Genomic DNA, 22,635 nt, shown 5'->3' with positions numbered 1-22,635 from the left:
ATCAAGAATTGTCTTTTCTGATTCATCTTTAATTTTTAAAAGAAACTTCTGTAGTATCGTTCATAAAGCAACATTTCCTGAATCGTTTTTATGAAATGCGGTTTTATGAAGTTTTGAAGTTGTGAATTTTCCCGTTGAGTTAGAAAATAATCGTCTGAGACAAAGTTGTAGCCCGGAAAATTTCCTTTAAGATAGTCGTCTTGGGAAAACTCAAATATTTCCACGGAACTCTGGAAAAATTATCTCCCAAAAGCTCACCATTTTACCCCAGATTCCCCTAAATATATAAAATATAGATATTGTGAATTAAACTCCTTCCTTTCATGCACACACATAAATTTCGACCAAAAATCATATTTCCTATATTGTTTAAATAACTCGACTGCCAATGTGTCCGAAAACACTCGCATTCGACTAATACGAATAATTTTTCTGTGTGTGGCAGCGAAGGGTTAACTTTAATGAATCTGTACCCCGGTGGGATTTATAGCCAATTCTTCAGAATGTTATCGACTCTAAATAACTTTTAAGTTCCTTTTTTTGAAGTAAAAATAAAAATTCCTTCTTTGGATATGTTATATTATTATATTTATTTATTTTAAAATATATTATTATAAAGCAAACACACTACAATATTTTTTTCTTTTTGTTGTTGTTGTGAGAATATAATAAAAAGTATTCTAAATACATTTCCTTCACTTTTTTTCACTCCTCTTTTAATATCTCTTTCTCTCTCTAAAAAATTATTTTTTTTTTAATAATAAAATTGACTGGTATGTTGTATATAATATACGAAAAAAAATTTCTACAATATATAGGTATATTTTATTTACTCCTAAAATGAATAAACGCGTTGATTTGGGAAATAAATAAAAAGAAAAATCTACACAATATAGAATTTGTTGTCCAAGTCAGGTGGGAGCTCCCCCCTCCCCCCGTTTGATTGCGCCGCCCCCTTTTCGCGGGGATTTCCCTCATTTTTTTTCCAAAAATTTTCTCACTTTTTTTTTGCTCATTGTATCGTAAAAAAACTCATACAAAAAAATTCTTTTTTAGGAATAATAAAAGTTAAATTATACAAAAAAAATGAGAAACTCTTTACCACAAAACTACGATGAATTTCCTTTTCTTTTATATATTTTTTTCATTTATAAAATAAAATGATTTTATTCTCTCTTTCTCTCTCTAATAGCTAAATGTTCTCTACTATTTTAATCTTTCTTCTTTGTTGCTTCTCTTCATCATCTTCTCTGCAGTAAATTCCACCACAAAATGCATGGAGACCTTCTCATGCAAAACGCGGAGTTATTTTTCTTTTTTTTTTCTGAGGAATCATTTCTTATTCTTAATATTTTTTTTCTCTTCATTTTCTTAAATAGTTTTATAAGAATAAAAATGGCATTAAGCATCAATTTATGTATGTAAAAAAAATCTTTGCATGATGCGTTCTCTTTTCATCTCTCTCCCTTTCTCATTCCTTCTTCACATATTTATTTTTCATTTAATTTTTTTTTGTAAATTTTTAGAGGAAAACTTTGTTTGTGTCGCTTTTGCCCCAGTCTCTGGATCATGAAGTTTTTTCCCCCCCCTTTAACCCGTGCAAACCTCTGAATGTTCATCCCATGCAGAAACCTAGAAAAAACATTAAAAAAAAATAATTTTTTGTTTAAAAAAAAAATGTTGAAAGTCATTAAAGACGTTTTTAATTTACATTAATAAAAATTCTCTTTGGGATTTTTGGACCTCTTCTGGCCATTTTTGGAACTTGCAACATTTTAGACATTTAAAGGGTTTCCTAAAACCTTTCATTTGAATGTAATTTGATTAAAATCGGTCAAGCCGTTTACGAGTTATGTTTATTAATCACTTTTGGCTTTGGGCAGCCCTAAACGGCTTGTCCGATTGGAAGATTTAGCTGTCGGCGCTATTATCGGGTTTCACAAGAAAATTCAATTTTTATAGCAAAAAATGTGTCTCCACTAGAATTCTTAGTTTTTTTTTTTAAGTATGAAATGTGTTTTGTCAGCAAATATAATTTTTTTCTTTAGTTCAAAATTTTATTTTCATAAAGCAAAGTTTGTTTCAAATAAAAATTTTACTCTTTATGGCACGAAATATTCTTCGAATAGACACTTTAATTTATCGTTATAGCATAAAATATGTCTCGGCTAACAATTATAATTTTTATAGCAACACATCTCATCAAATGATAAAATGTTCAAATTTTTATAGCAAAAAATATGTCTTGAATAAGAAATATATTTAGATTACAGATTCTGTTTGAATCGTCTGAACTGGAAGTTTACTATTTTTACCTAGAATTGTGTCTCAACTAGACATTGTATTTTTATAGCATCAAACGTCGCAGCTACAAATTCTAAATTTTTAATAGCTATAATAGAAAGTATCTCTGTGCGATAAAAACCTATTTTTTTTTAGCGAAAATATGAGTCTCGATTGAAGTTTAATTTGTTTTTTTTTTATAACAAAAATATGTGTCTAAACCTCTAACACGTGTCTTGACTACGGAATATTTGTTTTCTTTTCACAAAATATACTTAAACCATAAATTCTTTTTTTTTATATAGAAAGTACCACAAAATGTAACTGTTGAATTTAATTATTATAGTAAAATTTGAGTCTTAGCTAACAAATTATTTTTATTATAGCACAAAATATGTCTTCATTGCAGAGTTTCATTTGTTTACCGCGAAATGTGTTTCGAGCAAGAAATCTACAATATTTTAAGCAAGGAATGTATTTGAATCATTCGAACCATAAATTCATATTTTTTATAGGACGAAATGTGTTTCAGGTAAAAATTTAATTTATGAGTTTCGACAAAGGAATTTGCACTCTGCAGAACCTACTGCATTTTTTTAATATTTGAAGCATAAACTCAACTATTTATAGGATCTATCGGACAAAATGTGACTCCTACTGTAATTTTTTGTTTTTTTTTTGTATAGATTGTGTTTAAACTCTCTGAACTTAAATATTAGTAAGTTTAGTTTATTTTTTTGAACTTAAATGTTTTATAGCATAAAATGTGTATGAGATACAAATTAATCTTTTTTATAGCACAAAAAGTGTCTCGACTGCAAAATTTAGTTTTTTAGTAGGTACATATTGTGTTAAAATCGTCTGAACTATAACTTTGATTTTTTATAGGACAAAATGTCTATGAGATACAAATTTATCTTTTTTATAGCACAAAATGTGTCTCAACTGCAATTTTTAAATTTTTTATACCGCAAAAATATTTCTCGACTGCAAATTTTAGGTTTTTTTTAGTACAGATGGCGTTTAAACCGTCTAAACTATAACTTTAATTGTTTATAGCACAAAATGTGTCTCGACTGAAAAAAATTTCTACCACAAAAATGTGTCTCAGCTACAGGAAAAGAACAAAAAATAATTTAAAAAAAAAGATTTTTACCTGACATTCCCGGCTGCAGTACCATTGATTCCCACAGCCAGCACAGACAAATTGTGCCTCCCTCTTCTTGCATCCCTGACACTCTGGCACCTCATTCTCATGGAATTCCTGCCCGACAATGCTGATTTGTTGCTCCTTCCCCCCACTTGTGTCCATTGCATTCCTCTCGCCGCCCCCCTCGTCAATCACCAGCCTGTCCGCTGAATCATCCGCCTCGTCGTCCTGCAAAAGGATTTTCCGGAGATGAAACTCAAACAAAGAACGAAAAGAAAAGAAATAAAAGACTCACAATATTGAAGACATTCTCCTGCTTCATGCGAATCTGCACACCACCGGATGAGGAGTTGCAATTCTCAAATCTCTGCTGCTGCTGCTGCTGCTGCAGGAGACTCTGCTGGAGATTAGTTTGACTCACAACGGGCGTTATTGTGATTTCACTGTGAGATTTGGAGAGATTGAGTGCTGGATTGAGTTGTTGCTGGAACTGTGCGCCACCACCCCCGCCACCCGTTTGGGGGTTTGTTATTCGCTCCGGAGCTGTGAGGAGGCGCGCCAAGGTGGGCGAGAAGGACGTGAATCCCGCTGCATTGGGGCGCGATGTGCTCTTCGTGAGTATCCCGTGCAGGAGGGAATTTGAGTGGGAATTATTGGCATTATTGAGCATCATCTGCTCATTGGCAGCTGCTGCCGATTGACTGCTCACCGGGTACAGTGTTACTTCGGGGTACGGTGGGGGTGCTTTGGAGCCGCCACCCCCACCCGTACCCCCAACCCCCTCGGTGGCCGTTGAGATCATCTGCCGGTCACTCTGACTGAGCTTTGCAAATTGCACGAGGACATCCTTGAAGGAGAGACTCCCCGTGGGGGCTCCTCCGGATTGCGTAGCCGCATGCCCGGAAGACGTTGCAAAGTTACTATTTGTGGCATTGCTGTGACTCGAATCAGCACTGGATGGGCGCGAATTCCCCCCACCCTCCTTGCTGCTGCTCATCTCCCCGCCCGTGAGTGGCTTCATCCGTCGCCCCCGGCGTGGCACCACCTCCGGATGTCGCTGCCGGTAGTCCGCAATAATACTCTTCACATCCTTTATTGCACCCTGCCGCCCCATTTGCTGCGTCAATCGCGTGTTGTGCCCATTGAAGAGATCATTCGCAAAGGCAGTCGCCTGGGCGGCCGTTAAGCCCCCATCGCTGCCGGAAGAACGTGTATGTGCCCCCAAATCACCACCAACCCCCGCGGCAGATGCCCCAAAGGCGGCCAAAAGGGAGGAGGAATTGCCGTCGTTTGACTTCAAATGTTGCGAATTTCTTCAAAGGAAAAAAATGTTTTTGATTTAAAAAAAATTTAAAAGAATTTCTTAAATTTATTTCATTTTAAAAAATTAGGTCGTTTTTTTCACGAACTTTTTTAGCACAAGGGATCGGTTTGAGTTTTTTTTAATTCAGGCTTTTTTATTACTTAAACCAGGCTTCATTTTTTTTTATAAGTTGAGCTTAAGTTTTTTAAATCTCAGTTTTTTTTTAAAGTTAAATATTAAATTCTTTTAAACTACAAAATTTTTTTTAATGAGTTTTAAGTTTCCTAAGTTATGCTGAGGAAGGGTTAAGTGCATTCTAGACCTGACCTGTTTTAGATATTAAAACCCTTAAAGTTATATCTTAAATAATTCTAAAGTAAGGTAAATTGTATAAGACCTTAAGCGTGTCAAGCCTGACTCAAGAAACAAGCTAAGCCGTTTATAAGACCTGACCTATTTTTCCTAGGCTAAACCATACTTCTTTTAGGTCAGACTTTTAAGACGCATTCAGACTCAGTTCAGCCTGATCTAACCTTGAAACCTTAAAGGCCTAACCTTAAAAAAAAACCTCAAGTCTAATCTACAAGAAAGATCTTGTTTAAAAGTCTTAGGATTGCCTTGAAAAACTTAAACCTAGTTTGAAGAAAACTCTAGTCCAACTTAAAGAAGTTTATTCTGGTTTAGAAAAACTCAAATCTGACTTAAGACGATTTTCCTTTAGCTAAAAAAAATCTAAACTTCCTAAATTACAGAGTCTATTTCAATTTCCGATTTTTTGGGCTTTCTTGTACTGCAGAAAATAAAAGCAAAAAAAAAAGCTAAAACCGTGTGATCCGGAGGAGTTTATCCTAAACCCGCAGCCCGGAGATCATACCTCGAAACCCGAAGTCTCCGGCTTAAACCCCTAGATGGGGTAACCCTAATCTGATATCATGCTGATTTCGACGTAAAACATCAACAATTTGTCAATTTAGAAAATAATTAATTTATTTTGAATAATTTTCTTTTAATAACAACTTTCTTTTAGAACTTTGTCTGATACAACACTGATTTCGACGAGAAAACTTTTAAAGTTGAAATTAAAATGATTTTGAAAACTTTGTCTGATATCCTGCTGATTTCGACTAAATACATTTCAATAAAGAACATTTGAAACATTTAACAATTTCTTTTCACATTTATATGCCTTATGTAGTTTAGATTTGGACGTAAAAAGCACCTAAATATAAAAACAAAGAAACTCTAAAAATTTAAAGAAATTTCTTTAACCCAATTGAGATTTCATACTTCAAACTGATTTCATACTGATTTCGACCAAATACAACATTTCAATTTAAAAAAAAAATTTAAAAGATTTAATGATTCTCTGATTTTTTTCACTGTTAAATTATCTCAAAATTCACATAAAATAAACTAATGAGGAATTTGCAAAAATTAAAGAAATTGGAACAATAGAAACGTGACTAAAGATAAATATTTATTCATATTTAAAAAAAATACAAAAATGTGTTTTAAAATGATATTTTTGTCTAGTCAAGCACACATATTAAAAAAATAAGTGCAGGATCAGGTGATTGACCTTTTGGGGTGTCTGGAAGTCAAAAGGTCAAGATATTTTTTTTTTTTTTTATTTAAAAAGAATTTTACGGGGCATTGACTTAAAGACAGACAGACAGATGCTTAAAGTTTTAATGAGATTTTTTTCTTGGATCTTTTATACGTTTTATATCAATGTCTAAGATTTTTTTTATGAAGAGACTAAAAAGTAAAATTTCGGTATTAGTCCTTCGATTTCTTTTAGAGAAAAAAAAAAGAATAAATAGATAATAAAAATTAAATGACTTTAACAATTAAAAAAAAAACTTAAAAGATTGAATTAGGATCTTTCAAGTCTTTTGATGCTTTAGGATAAATCCTTCCGATTGACGCAATCGGAAGGATTTATCCTAAAGCATCAAAAACATTAAATTTCCGTCAGTATCAACCCGAGGATCTTTCAAGTCCTTTAAAAAATTTATCTACAAAGTTCTAAAATAAAAAAAAAAATCCTTAAATATTCGGTTAGTGTCAGACTTCCAGGCAAGTACTAAAAACACAGCTTTGACAAGCTCCTGGATTTTGGGCAATTTTCTTATATATTTTGCCTTTGAGCCAAAATTGGCAAATATTTTCAGGCGCAGGAGTCCACGGAAAACAACTATAGAGCGAAAACTATCCGTGGGCCCCCCTGTGCCGGCCGTTTTTGAGCTTTTTTATTCTCACCGATTGGACACCTGCTACTACCATGCCGGCGACTGATGGGATGAGTGGCTCCAATGCAGATCTTACGCAATTGACACCTGTTGCTAGTGGCAGCAAACGAAAAGGATCTAGTCCTCCGTTGAGGGGATCACAACCGACTATTAAACAACCGACACTAACTGACTACTGGCAAGGAGCGCCTACCAGCAATCGTTTTTCCGGCTTGGAGGAGGATCATCCAATGTCATCGGATGTCAACAATGAACTGAGAGATGAGATAAGAGATGATAATGCCCAAAGTGCCGAGTCAAGACAACAACCTCGACCGCCACCAATTTTTGTGCACAAGGTTGAACATATTGCGCCTCTCAAATCTCAACTGCAAGAATTGACCAATGGAGCTTTTATTTTAAAAGTTCTCTCTGGAAATCAAGTAAAAGTGCAGGTCTCCACAGTGGAGCTATATAGGAGTGTCTTAGCTAAGCTGAAGGAAAAAAACACAGAACTACATACATATCAATTTAAAAAGGAGAGACACTTCCGCGTGATCCTAAAAGGACTACATGCACTCACAACACCCGAAGAAATAAAAAATGGGCTTCTGGAAGCTGACCACCATGCAGTAAATGTTTGTAATGTTAGACAGAGGGGCACTAAAAAGCCTCTACCTATGTTTTTTGTTGACCTTGCTACCAAGGAGAATAACAAGGATATTTATGATGTAACGAGATTCTTAAACACTGTTGTTACCGTGGAGCCTCCCAGATCCAGGAGGGAGATCCCACAATGCACACGATGCCAGCGCTACAATCACACTAAAACCTTCTGCACTCGTGCTCCACGATGTGTTAAATGTTTGGGCGATCACCACACCACCCAATGCACAAGAAAGGAAAAGGATAATGCTGTTAGATGCGTGAACTGCAATGAAAATCACCCTGCCAACTACAGAGGATGCTCTGTTCATGTACAGCTTCGCCGTAAGCTGTATCCTGCGCTCAGAGAGAGGACGACTAGAGAGAGAGTTCCCACGCCTCCTCCGTCTCCGAATACCAACAATGTCCCACCACAAGAATCAACATATGCAGATGCTGTACGGCAAAATGGTTGTCAATGTTCTGAGAATCACCCCACTCAGTCAACACAACCCAAGAACGACATGGATGATTTAAAGTCAGCAATGATAGGATTAATGAGCAAAATGGATACTGTTCTGACCCTATTAACCACGCTAGTCGCTAAACTTTCATAAGATGTTGGACAGCATAAAAATCTGCACCTGGAATGCCAACGGATTATGCGCACATGTACAAGAGCTGCGCGTATTTTTAACTCAATTTGATATTGATGTGATGCTAATTTCTGAAACTCATTTAACAGACAAAAGCTACGCGAGATTCCCTGGATACACAATTTATGCCACAAATCATCCGGATGGGAAGGGCCATGGTGGTTCGGCGGTCATCATTAGCAATAAAATTCAGCATTACGAGGGTGAAAATTACAGAGAGGATTATCTGCAGGGTACATGTGTGCACCTCAATGATCTCTCGGGCCAAACGCTTGCGGTGGCATCAGTTTACTGCCCACCGCGACACAACAACAAAAAGGAGCACTATGGGAAATTCTTTGCAACACTTGGCTCAAGATTTATTGCTGGCGGTGACTACAATGCCAAAAATACAATGTGGGGCTCACGATTAACTACATGTAAGGGCAGAGAGTTGATGGTGGCAATCAATGATGGCGGTTTATCGTTTCTTAGTGGAGGGGATCCTACCTATTGGCCAACGGATAGTGCTAAAATACCAGATCTCCTGGACTTTTTTGTTACAAAGGGGATTGATGGTGGGCGCTGCAAGGTGACATCGCTTTTGGATCTGTCTTCAGATCACACACCCATTTTGCTGACTTTGCATGAGAATGTTCAAACAACACAAAAACCACCTACGCTGAGCAACAAGAAGACCGATTGGACTTTATTCAGGAATGAACTTGATAAGCTCATCTCACTGAATGTGCCTCTGAAGACGAGTGAAGATCTTGAGTTGAGTGTCGAGGAGCTCACGACGGCAATACAGCAGGCTGCATGGCGCGCAACACCGGAGGGTGGCACAATGAAGTCCAACAAGACACTTCCACACAATATCTCAAAGATGATTGCTGCCAAAAGGAAGCTGAGAAGCATCTGGAGAAGGACCAGATCTCCTGCGGATAAACATGCCTGGAATGTGGCTGCTAAGGAGCTGAAACGTGTACTCAGGGATGCAAGAGATATTTCGGTGCAGGAATATCTATCAAATCTTACCCCGACTCAGGCCACTGATTATAGCCTGTGGAAGGCGACAAAGTACTTAAAGCGCCCACAGCAACCAAATCCTCCACTTAGGGCTGGGGACGGCTCATGGTTGAGAACAGACGAACAGAAAGTGCATGCGTTTGCTGAGCATCTTCAGAAGGTATTCACCCCTTGGGACATGGGAGTGTCAGCGCTCCCCCAATCTACTGATGCCTCAATTGATTCCTCCGCAGATGATCCTCGTATAAAGTACTTTAGTCCCAAAGAAGTCCAGGCAGTGTTCAAACAGATCAATCCAAAGAAAGCCCCGGGATATGATTTGATCACGGGTCGCATCCTCAGGGAGCTTCCTTTCAAGTGCATCAGACACATCACACACATTTTCAATGCGGTGTTGAGATTGCAGCATTTTCCGAGCTTTTGGAAGATAGCGCAGATTATGATGATCCCGAAGCCTGGGAAAAAACCGGAGGAGGTAGCATCATATAGGCCTATAAGCCTGTTGCCTGTCCTGTCCAAGGCATTTGAGAAGCTCTTTTTGGAGAGAATGAGGCCAATCATTGAGGAGAGACAGCTGATCCCCAACCATCAATTTGGTTTCCGGCGGCAGCATTCTACGGTGGAGCAAATTCATCGAGTTGTGGACACCATCAGTGAGGATCTGGAGAGGATGAGGTATTGTTCGGCCGCCTTTCTGGATGTTAGTGCTGCATTCGACAAAGTGTGGCACGAGGGGTTGCTACACAAGATCGAGAAACAACTACCTGGCCAGCATTGTGAGGTTTTGAAGTCTTATCTTCTGGGACGACATTTCTTTGTGAAGCAGAAAGAGGCGCTCACTGGATTGGTGGAGATTCATTCGGGGGTACCACAGGGAAGTGTCCTGGGCCCCGTTTTGTATTCCATATTCACTGCAGACATCCCAACTACACCTCAAACAAAAATCGCAACTTATGCTGATGACACTGTACTGCTGGCATCACATGAGGACCCCGTGTTAGCTTCTCGTATGCTCCAAGAGGGATTAAATCGTCTGCAGGAATGGTTTACCAAGTGGAGAATTAGGACAAATGAATCCAAATCAGTGCACGTCACATATACCCTCAAAAAGTACACCTGCCCTCCAGTTAAGTTAAATGATGTGCAATTGCCTGTTGCGGAATGTGCCAAATACCTCGGTATGCACATGGACCGGAGACTCACCTGGAAGACACACATTTGGAAGAAAAGGATGCAGCTCAGTGAGAAAATGAGGAAGATGTATTGGTTGGTCGGGAAGAGATCACAATTGTCACTCGATAGCAAATTGCTGCTTTATAAGGCTATGCTGAAACCCGTGTGGATGTACGGGATAGAATTGTGGGGGAGTGCATCAAATTCAAATGTGGAGATTCTGCAGAGATTTGAGAACAAGTACCTCAGAACAATCACCGGAGCGCCGTGGTTTGTCTCAAATTACGCTATTAGAGGAGGTGTAGATATGCTGACGGTCCAGGAGGAAATTCAAGACAGACTGCCCAAATATAAAGAGAGAATCTCCAATCACACAAATCCACTTGCAAAGAAACTCCTAAAGGAACGTTATAAAAGACGCCTTAAAAGATCTCGCGTAGTCAATTTAGATGTTATTTAGATGTCTTGTAGCCTTTTGTCCTAATATCTTTTGTTACACTTTTTATGTGATAAAATGATAACTCCAATATAGGGTGCTACCACTGGGTAGTATCTCTCCGAAGACATTTTCATATATGACAAAATATTTCACTTATTGTTATTAATATTGTAAAACAGATTGTGAAATTAAATGGAGTTAAAAAAAAAAAAAAAAAAAAAAAAAAAATATTCGGTTAAGAACAGAAAATATTTTTTTGGACTTTAAAAAGCTAAATAAACTCCTTCAATAGTAATTATTTTATTACGCTCTGAAGAACTTTGAAAATTAATTAAAGCTCGATTAAGACTTTAAAATTTCCAAAAGTTAGTAGATAAATTTAAAAAGGATTTTATTTGGACCCAAAAGAAACTTAATTTTAATCCTTCAATTTAGCTTGAAATTCTGAAAATTAAAATTAAATTCCTTAATTTCTAAGGTCTGCTAAATCTTATTTAGACCTTAGAAAATTCTGTATATAAGATCAGAAATTTTTGTAGGACCTCAATAGGTTTTTGTGATTCCTAACATTCCCCTTAAGATCCTTTAGATTTTAATGTTTTTTTAGACAAGCTCTAAAATTTAAGATTCATAATGAAAAAAAATGTTTTTAGGCCCTTTAACAAAATACAGACTATATTAGAACACTTAAATATTTTAAGAGCCTAAAAGTCTTTTCAATCCGTTGAAAAATTATTAATTCTTTTAAAATAAAAACATGGATTATAATAAACTTCTGAAAAACTTTAATTCAGATCATGAAAGCGATGAAATTAAAATTCAGAATCAAAAAAATATTAATTAATTATTTTCAATCATTAATTAATAGGTATAGGTAATAATAATAATAATTAATCTTTTTATTGATTTAGTTGATTGAGTCATTAGATGTTCAATCTTGATTGTCACAAAAAGATGAATTAATCGATTGATCGATAATTGATGAATCAATTTAGCCAGTTAAACGATCAATTGATCAACTATTGATCAATCTCAGGTCAATTCTGATTGATCAATAATTGATTATCTTTACGGTCCTACATTGACTCAATACTGTCCAATTATTGATCAAGGATTGATCAACTGTTCATAAACTATTGTTTCTTCAATTTTTCTTATCAATCAGTAAGTCAATTTATGCACAATTATTGATAAAACATTTTTGACAATCAATATTAAGTCAATTGACCAATTTTTGTTTAATTGTTTTTTAAATCAATTATTCGGTTGTTTTATGCTCAATTATTGATCATTCAATATTAAGTCAATTTAAACTCATTAAATATTAACCATTTATTGGCCAACAATTGAACAAATATTGTTCTTCAAATCTTTATCAATCAGTAGGTCAATTTAAGCTCAATTATTGATAAAACATTTTTGACAATCAATATTGAGTCAATTTTAACTCAATCAATATTTACCAACTATCGTTCAATTTTTTTTTATGAATCAGTAGGTCAATTTATGCTCAATTATTGATCAATCAATATAAAGTCAATTTAAACTCAATCAATATTGACCATTGATTGACCAAATATTCTTCAATTTTTTATCAATTGGTCAATTTATGCTTCATTATTAATCAAATATTGTTGACAATCAATATTGAGTCAATTTTTGTAACTCAATCAATATTGACCAACTATTGTTCAATTTTTTTTATAAATTACTCGGCCTTTTTATGCTCAATTATTTATCAATCAATATTAATCCAATTTAAACTGAATCAATATTGACCAAATATTGTTTAATTTTTTATCAATTGGTCAATTTGTGCACAATTATTAATCAATTATTGTTGACAATCAATATTGAGTCAATTTTAACTCAATTGATATTGACCAAATATTGCTCTTCACAATTTTTATCAATTTATGCTCAATCATCGATCAATTATGCAATTTTAACACCTAAAATAATCTTTAGAAGCTGAAATTTCAAAATAAAACAAAATAAATGCAAATTATCTCTCTCACCTGGCTTCTGCAGAAGTGGAATTGCCTTTGTGTGTCCCATCAGCCATTCCTGCTCTACTGAGGAGAGCCTGCGTGAGTTTCGTAATGGAATCATCCCCTTTCGATTCACCCCCGAATGCCCCGTAGTCGAGTGGCGTCATCCCAAATTTGGCCGAAGCAAACTCCATGACGTGCCGCCTCCTTGTCAGACGCGCCACAATCTCTTCCTTGACCTTCTTCAGGTGCAACATATTATTCCATTCCATCTCCTTGGCACGTATCATGTCGCTCAGTGTTTGTATTTCCACAATAAGTTGCTCCACGTGGCGCTGAATGCCGCCCACGCTCTCATTTGCCGTCCCCTCAATGTAATCCGTGAGCATTTTGTCATGCGATGCAAAATTCATCTCCAACTCCAAGCAAAGCTTCTTTGTTGGATCATCGAGATGTGTTTGTGTTGCTGCTGCTGCTGCTGCATTACTTGGTAACTTCCCATCGCGCTTCTGCTTCCCTTTGTCAGGTGCTTCGTTCCCTTTGGCCACCGGATGATCTCCCTGCTGCTGCTGCTGCTGTTGGTGATGGGATGACGGGGAGATTGCTCCCCTCTTTGTGGTCATCACGTCATCATTGCTACTGCCACCCTTCTTCCCATTCTTCCTATCACAGAACACTTTCTCCGTCCCCCCATCGCGCTTCTTTGTCACAACAATCTCCACATCGTCATCCTCATCATCCATTCGGGAGCGTTTTGCCTGATTCTCCATCACTTCGAAATCCTCCTCTTCCTCCTCCTCATCCTCTTCCTCATCCTCATCCACTTCCTCCTCATCTGCATCATCTCCTTCCTCACCCCCATTTGCACCCTTCACCTTCTTCCCAACGCCCCCACCGTCACTCCCACCACTCCCCGTGAACATCTCATAGCCAAATGACGCCATTGAGCCCTCCTTGAGCACATCAGCAGCATCCTTTTGTCGCTCAAAGGCATTCCTCTCACGTCCAAGTTGATATTTATTCTTGTTTAGCCTAAAGAACGTAAAAATTTGTTTTTTTCTTTCTTTCTTTCTCAATCGGCAGTGACACAGAAACACCCAACGCGAGAAGCAGGAAAGGCGGGAGGGAGTGGAGGGAGAGAAAAAAAAAGCGCAAAGTCTCTACTTGCAATTGTTTAAACTCTTGCAACCTTGAGGTATTACCTCTTCTCGCGCGAGTACGCGATATTGTTTTTTTTTCTTCACTCAATTCTCTCTTCTTTTGAGTTATTTAAAAGATTTTTTTTTTTGAAATAATATTTTATCGTTGTTGCATTCATATGTGCACGTTTATTTGAAATTGCAATGTTGTGTGCTCAAATTGAAGGCTAATTTGCACTAAAGTATTAGTATATAGGTATGTGCCTATGCTCATTTACTTATTGTAGTCACATTGGACCCTAAGAAAGATTTAAGGGCAGTCTTTTGCTTTAAAGAAAAAAAAAAGCTTTCAAAAACTTTTAGAATTTCCTTTTTAATTATTTCAGAAAGTGAGATAATGGAGAAAATTTTTTTAAATTTCTTACTATAAAATAAAATATTTATAGTAATCTAGACACATACCATAAAATCCTTTAGCTCTTAAGAGAAGTTGAAAGAAGTTATAAGAAGCTGAATTCTTAAAAAAATACGATTTTTTTAAAGTAATATTTAAAACTGTTTTTTTTATGTGAAAGCATTAAGAAGATGTTTTTTTAAACTTTTATAGCACATTAAAGTGTCTCGGCTATACTACTCTACAATTTTAAGCAATGTGTAATACAAGAATAACTAATAATTCTAAGTAATTAAGATTCAACAGCTTTCTTCTAACTTTGCAGATCAAACCTATTGAATCTTATAATAAAGTTTTAAGAAGCATCATTGAAACATTATGTTTCAGTACTAATTGGAAGTTACATACTATTGAAAGTTGAAACATCAACAAAGTCTCATTGATGCTCTTCAAAGACTCCGAGTAAAACAATCTTAACTCAACTTTTTTGTTGAAACGGTATGTTTTTTTTTTAATTTTCTGTCTAATTAATGTTTTTAGGATTTGATTAATTCCTACAAATTGTTCTCATAATTTCAAAAACAGAAAAAAAAATGAAATAAATAATTTCATTTTGATTAGATTAAATTAGGACGATTCCATTAATGCAGCATTTTATACTTAAGCTAGTTATTATTGGAGATATCGACATGCCTTTAATTTTGACAAAAAAAATCAGCCGCATTGTTTTTTTTTTCTTTGATTTATTTTCAAAGCTTAAACTTCTTTAAAAAAAATTATAACCGAATTTTTTAACGATTTATCCAGGACACAAACCAAGAGAAAAGGATCTTTTTTAATATTATTTACTCTATATGTACTTGTTTAAGAATTATTTTCAAGTGAGTTTATTGTCCTCAAAAATGTTCATTTAATGAATTTAAAAAAAATGTCATTGAAGAAATAAATAAAAAAAAATAATAAAAATCTCTTTTTGTGAATGTTTAGCCAGGACACTGACAATTTTAGACACAGAGTGAAGTTCACTAGTCAGACAGATTTAATTTTGCTTAAAAAGACTTAAGTTTTCTTAGGATTTTTTAACTTTACTCAAAGTCTTTAAAGTTCTTAAAAGATTTCTTAAAATTCATAAGTTTTTTTTAAAAATGTCTTTATAAATTTTCTTAAGTTTCCTAAAGAAAAAAACTAAAAGATTTCTTTGGAAAAATTAAGATCTTTAAGTTTTCTTAAGTGAAACTTAAATTTTTTAGAGTAAATCGAGCAAAATGTATTTTTTGATGATTTTTTTTTCAAATTGCAATGCCTTAAAACAATCAGAAAAAAATCATCAAAAAATACGCTGACCCAAAGGCTCGATTATCCCCAAGGTCTAACAGATTCAGGAAGGACAAAGAACTGAAAATTTTAGAGTTGGAATTTTTTGTTAAAAATGTCTTATTTGGGCCCAAAGAAACCCATAAAAATTATTTTTAGTTCAATCAGCTCGCTAGATTGATCGCGGACCTTAAAGGGTTAAATCTGTCTTTCTTAAGTCTGAATTTCACCCACAATCTTTATAATCTTTTTTGAATTTTTTGAATAAATATTTTTAAAAAAATATCTCAAAGTTTTTAATTATTTTATTTTATTTTATTCAATTTCTGGTTATAATTCTAAAATATTTCGTTTATCATATTCAGCTGTAAAATGTTGTTTAGTCGAGACACACACTCAAACAGATTTGCAAAATCTTTATTTTCTCTTTAAACCACAAGAAAATATTCTTTTTTATCCAAAAAAAAAAACAATATTTTTGAGGAATTTTCCGCGCATAAAGAAGGCAAAAGAATGCATTCCTTGGAATTTTCTTGAATTCCATGAGACTTTACGCAGACGCAAAATGTAACCTTTGCACCCCATGTGGACACACAAGAGAGCTGTATGAGGTTCAATGCACTCACCATTTAATGCTGCGCTTTTTGAGAATTGTCGCTGAACTCTTCCAGCTGCGAATCCTCATCATTTTCACGGGTTGCACGTCCACCAATTTTCGCTTTGGCATCATCACTTCGCGTCCATTATTTTGCTTCTGCTGCTGCATCTCCACATCCGGACGCTCCTCCTTCTGACGGGGAACTTTGACTTCTTCTTCCTCCTCCTGCTCTGCTTCCGCTTCTTCCTTTGCATTGGGAGCACCTTCATCACTACTCTTTGGCACATCCCCATTTTCACTTTCACCACCAGCTGATGTTGCTGCTGCTGCTGCTTCTGCTGTTCCTCCATTGTTTGGCCTCACGTCGTCATCCTGCTGAACTTTTGACTGAACCTCCTCCTCCTCCTGCGGCGGCGGAGCTTTAACGTCGTCGTCTGGCACAGCCGGTGACGCCTCTGCACCATTTTCCGGTGAAGTAGTGCACTGTTGGGGTTCACTGGCCTCCACCTCCTCGACTTCCGCGCCTTTTGGACTCCCCGCCGCACTTCCCGTCTGCGTCTGCTCCGGATTTATCGCCGCCGCAGCCGCCACATCAGGCGTCACGTCCTCCGTGACCTTTTCCCGCTTCTCCAGCTCCTTCGCAGCAGCCTCCGCCACCGGTGGGGCATCAGCCACCGTGGCTATGTCAATGAGCGGAAGTTTCTCCACTGTTGCATCCATTTTCTTCTCGCGACGTGCCTCCCTCGGAGATGCACCAACTTTCCACCTCAATGCATTCACTCAACTTCCCACACACGCGCCCCCTCCGTGGCTGCACTGTTAGCCCCCGTGCGGATGTACCGACACCACCACACGAGCCCCCGCACACCGTACACGAGCCCCAAAGTCCGGAAGTCCCGCCTTTATGTCTATTTTCACGGAAAATTCACTTTAAAAAAAATCCAGCTAATGGGGACTCATAACACACGGTGACACCATAAATGCACAATTTTCACAGCTTCCGAGCCCTTTTTTCGGCGTCTGTGGGCATTTATTGCTTCCTGGGGGCACCAAGGGGGTGTTTAGTGGGGAACTTTTGCGGGGAATTGCATTTTTTGCACACAAAAACAGCGACACAAAAATAAAAATTTACACTACACAAAAATCACCACCATTCCACTCTTGAAGAGAAATTCACCACAAAGCGATGTCAAGGGGCTATTCACTAATTTTTCTTCTGTTTGTTTTTGAGAATCACATCTTTGTGATTCATTTTCTTTATTTTGTTTGAATTTTAACGAACTTTTTTTTTGTTTTTCCAAAAATGCGATTTTCTTGTTTTTCTCCCAAAGATTTGGGCACAAAACACATTTTTGAGGTTGCTGTGACACTTACGGGTGCTCCGAGGTCCCCGGAGAGCTCCTCCGTGTGGAATTTGGGGCCCGCGGAAATTTTGACGGTTGAAATTAAAAATTCGTAATTTTGACGGTTGGGGATTTTACACGCACTTTTTTTCCCGGAAATGGATTTTTGTGACTTTTGGAATTTTTTGATGCCAAAAATTCAAAAGTGTTTTCCTGGTCACAAAAAACACAATTTCCCCGGAAAATTCGGCAGAAAACGCGAGGAAATTGCGAAAAACTGAAAGTGTGAGGGAGACGGATAGCGGTGAAATGAATCCATTTCATTTTCTCTCCAACAAAATGTACCAAAAATGGCGCCAAATTCAAAAAGTAGCCAAAAAAGCATGAATTTTATATGGGGGCGCTACGAAGGGGGGCTCTGTGGGGCTAATTAATGTCGTTGGAAAAACCGCCTGGTATGAGTAGTCTCTGTACCAAATTTCATTGCGATCGGACCTACCGTGTGGAAATGCATAGAGCTGAACAGACACGAGAGGGAAAATGAAATTAATTTTTGATTTTTTTAAAGTTCTACTACCCCCTTTGTACGCCCCTGGACAGAAAGAAATCTCAACGAATAAAGAAAAAATAAGAACAAGATTGAAAAATTCTTCTTTATTTGAAAATTCAAGAAAAAACACTCCAATAAATTATTTCTTTTCATTTTTTAGGTGGAAATTCCCATTTCCGGAACTTCCTTTGCATCCTTCTCTACTTAACATTCACATCTCGGAGAGTTTGGGCACAGATGAGGCCTTTTCCGGGTACTTGGAGTGGGACATTGCGGAAACAAGCGACTAGGTCGGCATTTGTCCGAAGATCCGGAGCACAGGTCTCGAAGATTTTCTTCTTGGGATTCAGCTGGGCATCGGGGGCACGTTCAAAGCCCTCACAGTGAACGAGATCTCCCGGAAGGGCCCCTTCGGGTGGTGCGAGAATTTCCACTTTATCCGGTGAGGAGGCACACATGACCATTGCTTCGGAGGTGACTCCACGCATCTTGGCGGGCTTGAGATTGCACAACACCACCACCATGCGATTCTGCATCTCCTCCAGTGGGATGAATTTCACCAGCCCGGAGACAACAGTGCGTGGCTGTGGTTCACCACAGTCAATCTTCTCCACGTAGAGACTGTCGGCGTCGGGATGACGGGAAACTTCTATGATTCTCCCCACACGGAAGTCCAGGCGTCCAACATCAATTGGAGCTTCCGGAGCTGCAGCAGGTTTCTCCTGTTTCTCCTTTTTGGGCTTCTTCTCCACCGGTGGCTTCTGCTCTTCACTTTCAGGCACCTTCTGGGGCTTCTGTGGCACTTCTGCTTTGATGGGAGCCTTCTGCCCAGGCACTGGAATCTGTGGACGTCCACTGGCACACTCTAGATGAATTAGCTTCGCCTTGACCTTCTCAACATCCTCCCGGAGGCGTGCATTCTCCTCCCGGAGTTCCTTCTTTCTCTGCTCAATCTTCATCTGTCGCACAGCAGCGATCTTCCGGGAAAGAAAGTGAGGTTATGTACAATTGAGAATACCAGAAAAGTGCAGAAAAATGCCAAGAATTCACTCACCTCAGTCTTTAGGGATGTAATCAAACCCTCTGCCAGCTCATTGTTGGCCAAACAACGCTCCAAAGCACTCATTGTGTGTGAAAATCCAGGAAAAATACGGAAAAATCTCGTGGAAAACATTCACAGCTGTGCGGTGGCAAAGTGACTTTTGACCAACTTCACTCTGATTGGATTCAAATTGGAAAGGCGTTGGAAAAAGTTTTTTTTACATGAGAAAAATATTTTCTTGAATCTTTTGTTTTGGACAATTTTCCTCTTGAGCCTGGAAAATTGAAGAAAAATTGGATGGAAAAACCAAACCGCCGGATGCGGGGGAGTTTGTGAGATAGAGGGCGCGCACGGCTAAAAATAACAAGAAAACTTCAGCGCCACCTGGTGGGGTGTTCTTCCGTCAGCTGACTTCACACCATCACGTGAAAATTCTTCGATTTTTCTCCCTGAATTTATTTTGCAAGAAAAAATTTGCAAAATCCTCCGTGAAAGTCACGCTGTTGGGGCCCTCGTGAGTGTCTGTGCTGCCTGTGGGAGACGCAATTTGTGCAAAAAGTACAGGAAGTTGGTGAATTTGTCAGATTTCCGGAGGATTTGGAAGGAGGAGGAGGAAAATCGATAGAGATGCAGTACATTCTGGGAAGGACCTTTGTGGGGGCGCTCGTGGGTGTCTCCACAGTGCTAATCATGTACCATCTACTCACGGGAAAGGGTGAGCGCGTGAGTGTTGGGTGGTTCCTTGAGGAGACATCCCCATTCATGTGGGCCAGCATTGGGATTGCCCTGGCTGTTGCCTTGTCCGTCGTGGGAGCTGCTCTGGGTATTCACACCACGGGGGTGTCCATTGTGGGCGGAGGCGTCAAGGCACCGCGTATTAAGACGAAGAACTTGATCTCGGTCATTTTCTGCGAAGCTGTTGCCATCTACGGACTCATCACGGCCATCGTACTCTCCGGATTGCTTGAGAACTTCTCCATGACGGCTGCCATGCAGAGCGAGAGCATTCACAGCAACAACTGGATGGCGGGGCATGTGATGTTTGGCGCTGGACTCGCCGTGGGGCTCGTGAATCTCTTCTGCGGCATTGCTGTGGGTGTCGTGGGGAGTGGAGCTGCCCTTGCAGATGCCGCCAATAGCGCCCTCTTCGTGAAAATCCTCATTGTTGAGATCTTCGGCTCAGCCATTGGGCTTTTTGGGCTCATTGTGGGCATCTACATGACCTCCAAGGTGCGCATGGGAGACAAAATCATGTAAGAAGGATGTTCCGGACGGCCAGGAGAGTATTCTAGTTTATTTGGGCACCCCCAGAGGGCTACAAGGTCACACCCTGTGTATAAGGGGGCGTTCGCTTTCAATTTATCGTATCGATGTTCCCATTTTATCTGTAAATAAAATGCAGTTTAAATAAAAAATATTCCAAATCTAGTTGGTAGATAAAGTACATTTTGTTTCCATCTGTCAAAAATTTTCCACGAAAGAAAACAAAAAATTTTCCGACAGTGTTACAAATATTTATTTTCTTTTGGTGTTTTTTATGTGAAAATAGGAAAATTTCAGAGAAGAATAAATAACATTATATATTTTTTGTTTGAGGAGGCGCTCAGTTCTTCAGCAGTTCCTCCTCAGAGGGCCAGGACAGGAGCTCTGTTGGTCCTACTCCTGCCATGTTAGGAGGACAACACACAGTGTGACATCGATTTATACGCATGAAAAGTGAAACAGCGAAGCATTTACGGGGGCACACACGCGGGCCCCATCGCTTAGAGGACAACACATGAGCTCTTCTCCCGGAATGGGTTGACCTTCTGACTGCTGAAGCCCACAAGGAGGCAATCCTCCTGCTCGTGCTCCGACACGTACTTGACGATGTCCACGCACGCCTGGGACACCATAATACGCTGCATGGAGGCCTCACGGCGCAGCTGGTCCACAATGGCTCGCTGTTGCTGGAGATTCGAAGCCATTATATCCATAACCGCAGTCTCCGACAGGCCTATCTTGATGGCTGTTTCCTTAACGCACACGCACACGAAAGCCCACAAACGCCTGCAGGTAATTTCTCTCTTTGCTTCTTCTTTCCTTCGTGCACACGCCGCTCACGCACGCCCAGCGGGATGTTTTTTTTGCAAAGAAAACAATTTTTTCGCAGTGCGAATGAGTAATTTTTCACGCAATGGCGGATGACAGACACAATGGCGGACTATCCCATGACGAAAGCCTCGTGTGTGGAGTTTCCGCGGAGAAAACTCGTATGATTCTCCACATTTAATATTCCACGTTGAATTACAATGAAGGAATGAATTAAAAAGAATTAAAATTAGTTTTTTTTTATTATATTTTTAACCCTTTCATGCTTCTTATATTTTTTTTTCAATGTAAATTATTCTATCATATTTTAAAAGTAAAAAACAGAAATTTCGAAAAACGAAAAAAGAACAAATAACGAACGCAAATTGATAAAAAAAGATTTTCCTAATTTCTCTATGAAAGAAAATTGTAAAAAACGGAGAAATCCAAAGGAAAATGCAAAGAAAAGTCCACAAAAAGTATGCAAAATAAATTGAAAAAATACATCTAACTGAAAAAAGTTAAAGAAAATGATTGTAAGAGCAGTAAAACCAGTAAAAACTTACTAAAGAGCGCAAAATATTAACCCTTTCGCGTCAATTAAGTTGTACCTTTGCCCCTTTAATGTTAAATATTATATTTTCTTAAATCCTAATTAAAATTAAAGTTAAAAATTTGTTAATTTTTCAAAGAAAATGCCAACAAAGATGTAGTCAGAAATGTTCTTTAGAATAAAAAGAATTTTTAAATGTTTATATTTTTCAATCAGACGAGAAAGGGTTAAAAATTATGAAAAATCATAAAGAAAGCGAAAAAAATAGGGAAAATGAGTGATTAAACTTGAGAAAAATTTACAGAATTGTGAGATCAAAAGAAATGAAAGAAATAATAAATGAAAACACTCAAAAAACATCCAGGCAAATGAGAAATAAAAGAAAAATCACGCAAAATTTTAATCTTTGACCGTGAATTGGCTCTCAAAAATGCTGATGGGATTTTTTGGGTGAAATTGAGGTGCAAATTCGTTAATGATTTTGCGCTAAAATTTTACGAGTCATTGTCTGGGGAGTATTACCGGGTGTTGTGTGGAGCTTTGTTCATCACACGCCGTAAAAAAAAGTTCGCCCAGACCCCATTGATGGGGCTATCTGAATTAGAGAGAGAATGCGAGAGAAGCGAAGGAAGAAAAAAAAAATCAGTTGAAGAGCAAATAATTTTAGAGGGGGATATTTTCTAACAAAAAGGTACAAAAAACCACCTGTTATGTGATTAATAATGAATTATTTGCGCGCCTTTTTAGTACCCA

General features: G+C 37.9%; 4 protein-coding genes across 5 annotated transcripts; 1 reads left to right on the top strand and 3 right to left on the bottom strand.

The window, feature by feature from the left end:
• Positions 1-802: 802 nt before the first annotated feature.
• Positions 803-17,511, bottom strand: LOC129795336 (uncharacterized). 2 transcript variants are annotated; one of them, XM_055836535.1, is made up of 5 exons: positions 16,353-17,511; positions 12,907-13,911; positions 3,729-4,746; positions 3,440-3,661; positions 803-1,632 (listed from the first exon to the last, which is right to left on the bottom strand). In XM_055836535.1, the coding sequence occupies exons 1-5, from the start codon at positions 17,042-17,044 to the stop codon at positions 1,591-1,593; spliced, it is 2,979 nt and encodes a 992-aa protein (XP_055692510.1). In that variant the 5' UTR covers positions 17,045-17,511; the 3' UTR covers positions 803-1,590. The 2 variants fall into 2 exon arrangements, with proteins under 2 accessions (XP_055692510.1, XP_055692509.1); XM_055836534.1 differs by lacking the exon at positions 803-1,632 and having other exon boundaries at positions 2,469-3,661.
• Positions 17,512-18,302: 791 nt separating this feature from the next.
• LOC129795361 (aminoacyl tRNA synthase complex-interacting multifunctional protein 1) lies at positions 18,303-19,447 on the bottom strand. The gene is made up of 2 exons (XM_055836585.1): positions 19,272-19,447; positions 18,303-19,194 (listed from the first exon to the last, which is right to left on the bottom strand). The coding sequence occupies exons 1-2, from the start codon at positions 19,389-19,391 to the stop codon at positions 18,418-18,420; spliced, it is 897 nt and encodes a 298-aa protein (XP_055692560.1). The 5' UTR covers positions 19,392-19,447; the 3' UTR covers positions 18,303-18,417.
• A 202-nt stretch (positions 19,448-19,649) lies between these two features.
• Positions 19,650-20,674, top strand: LOC129795373 (V-type proton ATPase 21 kDa proteolipid subunit c''-like). The gene has a single exon (XM_055836600.1). It carries the CDS (start codon positions 19,887-19,889, stop codon positions 20,514-20,516), a length of 630 nt encoding a protein of 209 aa, XP_055692575.1. The 5' UTR covers positions 19,650-19,886; the 3' UTR covers positions 20,517-20,674.
• Positions 20,675-20,751: 77 nt separating this feature from the next.
• On the bottom strand, positions 20,752-21,484 carry LOC129795380 (guanine nucleotide-binding protein subunit gamma-1-like). The gene has a single exon (XM_055836607.1). It carries the CDS (start codon positions 21,233-21,235, stop codon positions 21,023-21,025), a length of 213 nt encoding a protein of 70 aa, XP_055692582.1. The 5' UTR covers positions 21,236-21,484; the 3' UTR covers positions 20,752-21,022.
• Between the last annotated feature and the right edge of the window lie 1,151 nt (positions 21,485-22,635).

Source organism: Lutzomyia longipalpis, chromosome 4, assembly GCF_024334085.1.
Source record: "Lutzomyia longipalpis isolate SR_M1_2022 chromosome 4, ASM2433408v1".
Classification (NCBI taxonomy): domain Eukaryota; kingdom Metazoa; phylum Arthropoda; class Insecta; order Diptera; family Psychodidae; genus Lutzomyia; species Lutzomyia longipalpis.
This window is presented reverse-complemented; position numbering and strand designations above follow the sequence as displayed.

Coding starts and splice junctions, on each gene's coding strand:
- LOC129795336 (XM_055836534.1), bottom strand. CDS start 17,044: ATGGATGCAACAGTGGAGAAACTTCCGCTCATTGACATAGCCACGGTG. Junction 4,747..12,906: donor TCCACTTCTGCAGAAGCCAG/GTGAGAGAGATA, acceptor TTTCCTTTGAAG/AAATTCGCAACATTTGAAGT. Junction 3,662..3,728: donor AGGAGAATGTCTTCAATATT/GTGAGTCTTTTA, acceptor ATCCTTTTGCAG/GACGACGAGGCGGATGATTC.
- LOC129795361 (XM_055836585.1), bottom strand. CDS start 19,391: ATGTTTTCCACGAGATTTTTCCGTATTTTTCCTGGATTTTCACACACA. Junction 19,195..19,271: donor TTACATCCCTAAAGACTGAG/GTGAGTGAATTC, acceptor CTTTCCCGGAAG/ATCGCTGCTGTGCGACAGAT.
- LOC129795373 (XM_055836600.1), top strand. CDS start 19,887: ATGCAGTACATTCTGGGAAGGACCTTTGTGGGGGCGCTCGTGGGTGTC.
- LOC129795380 (XM_055836607.1), bottom strand. CDS start 21,235: ATGGATATAATGGCTTCGAATCTCCAGCAACAGCGAGCCATTGTGGAC.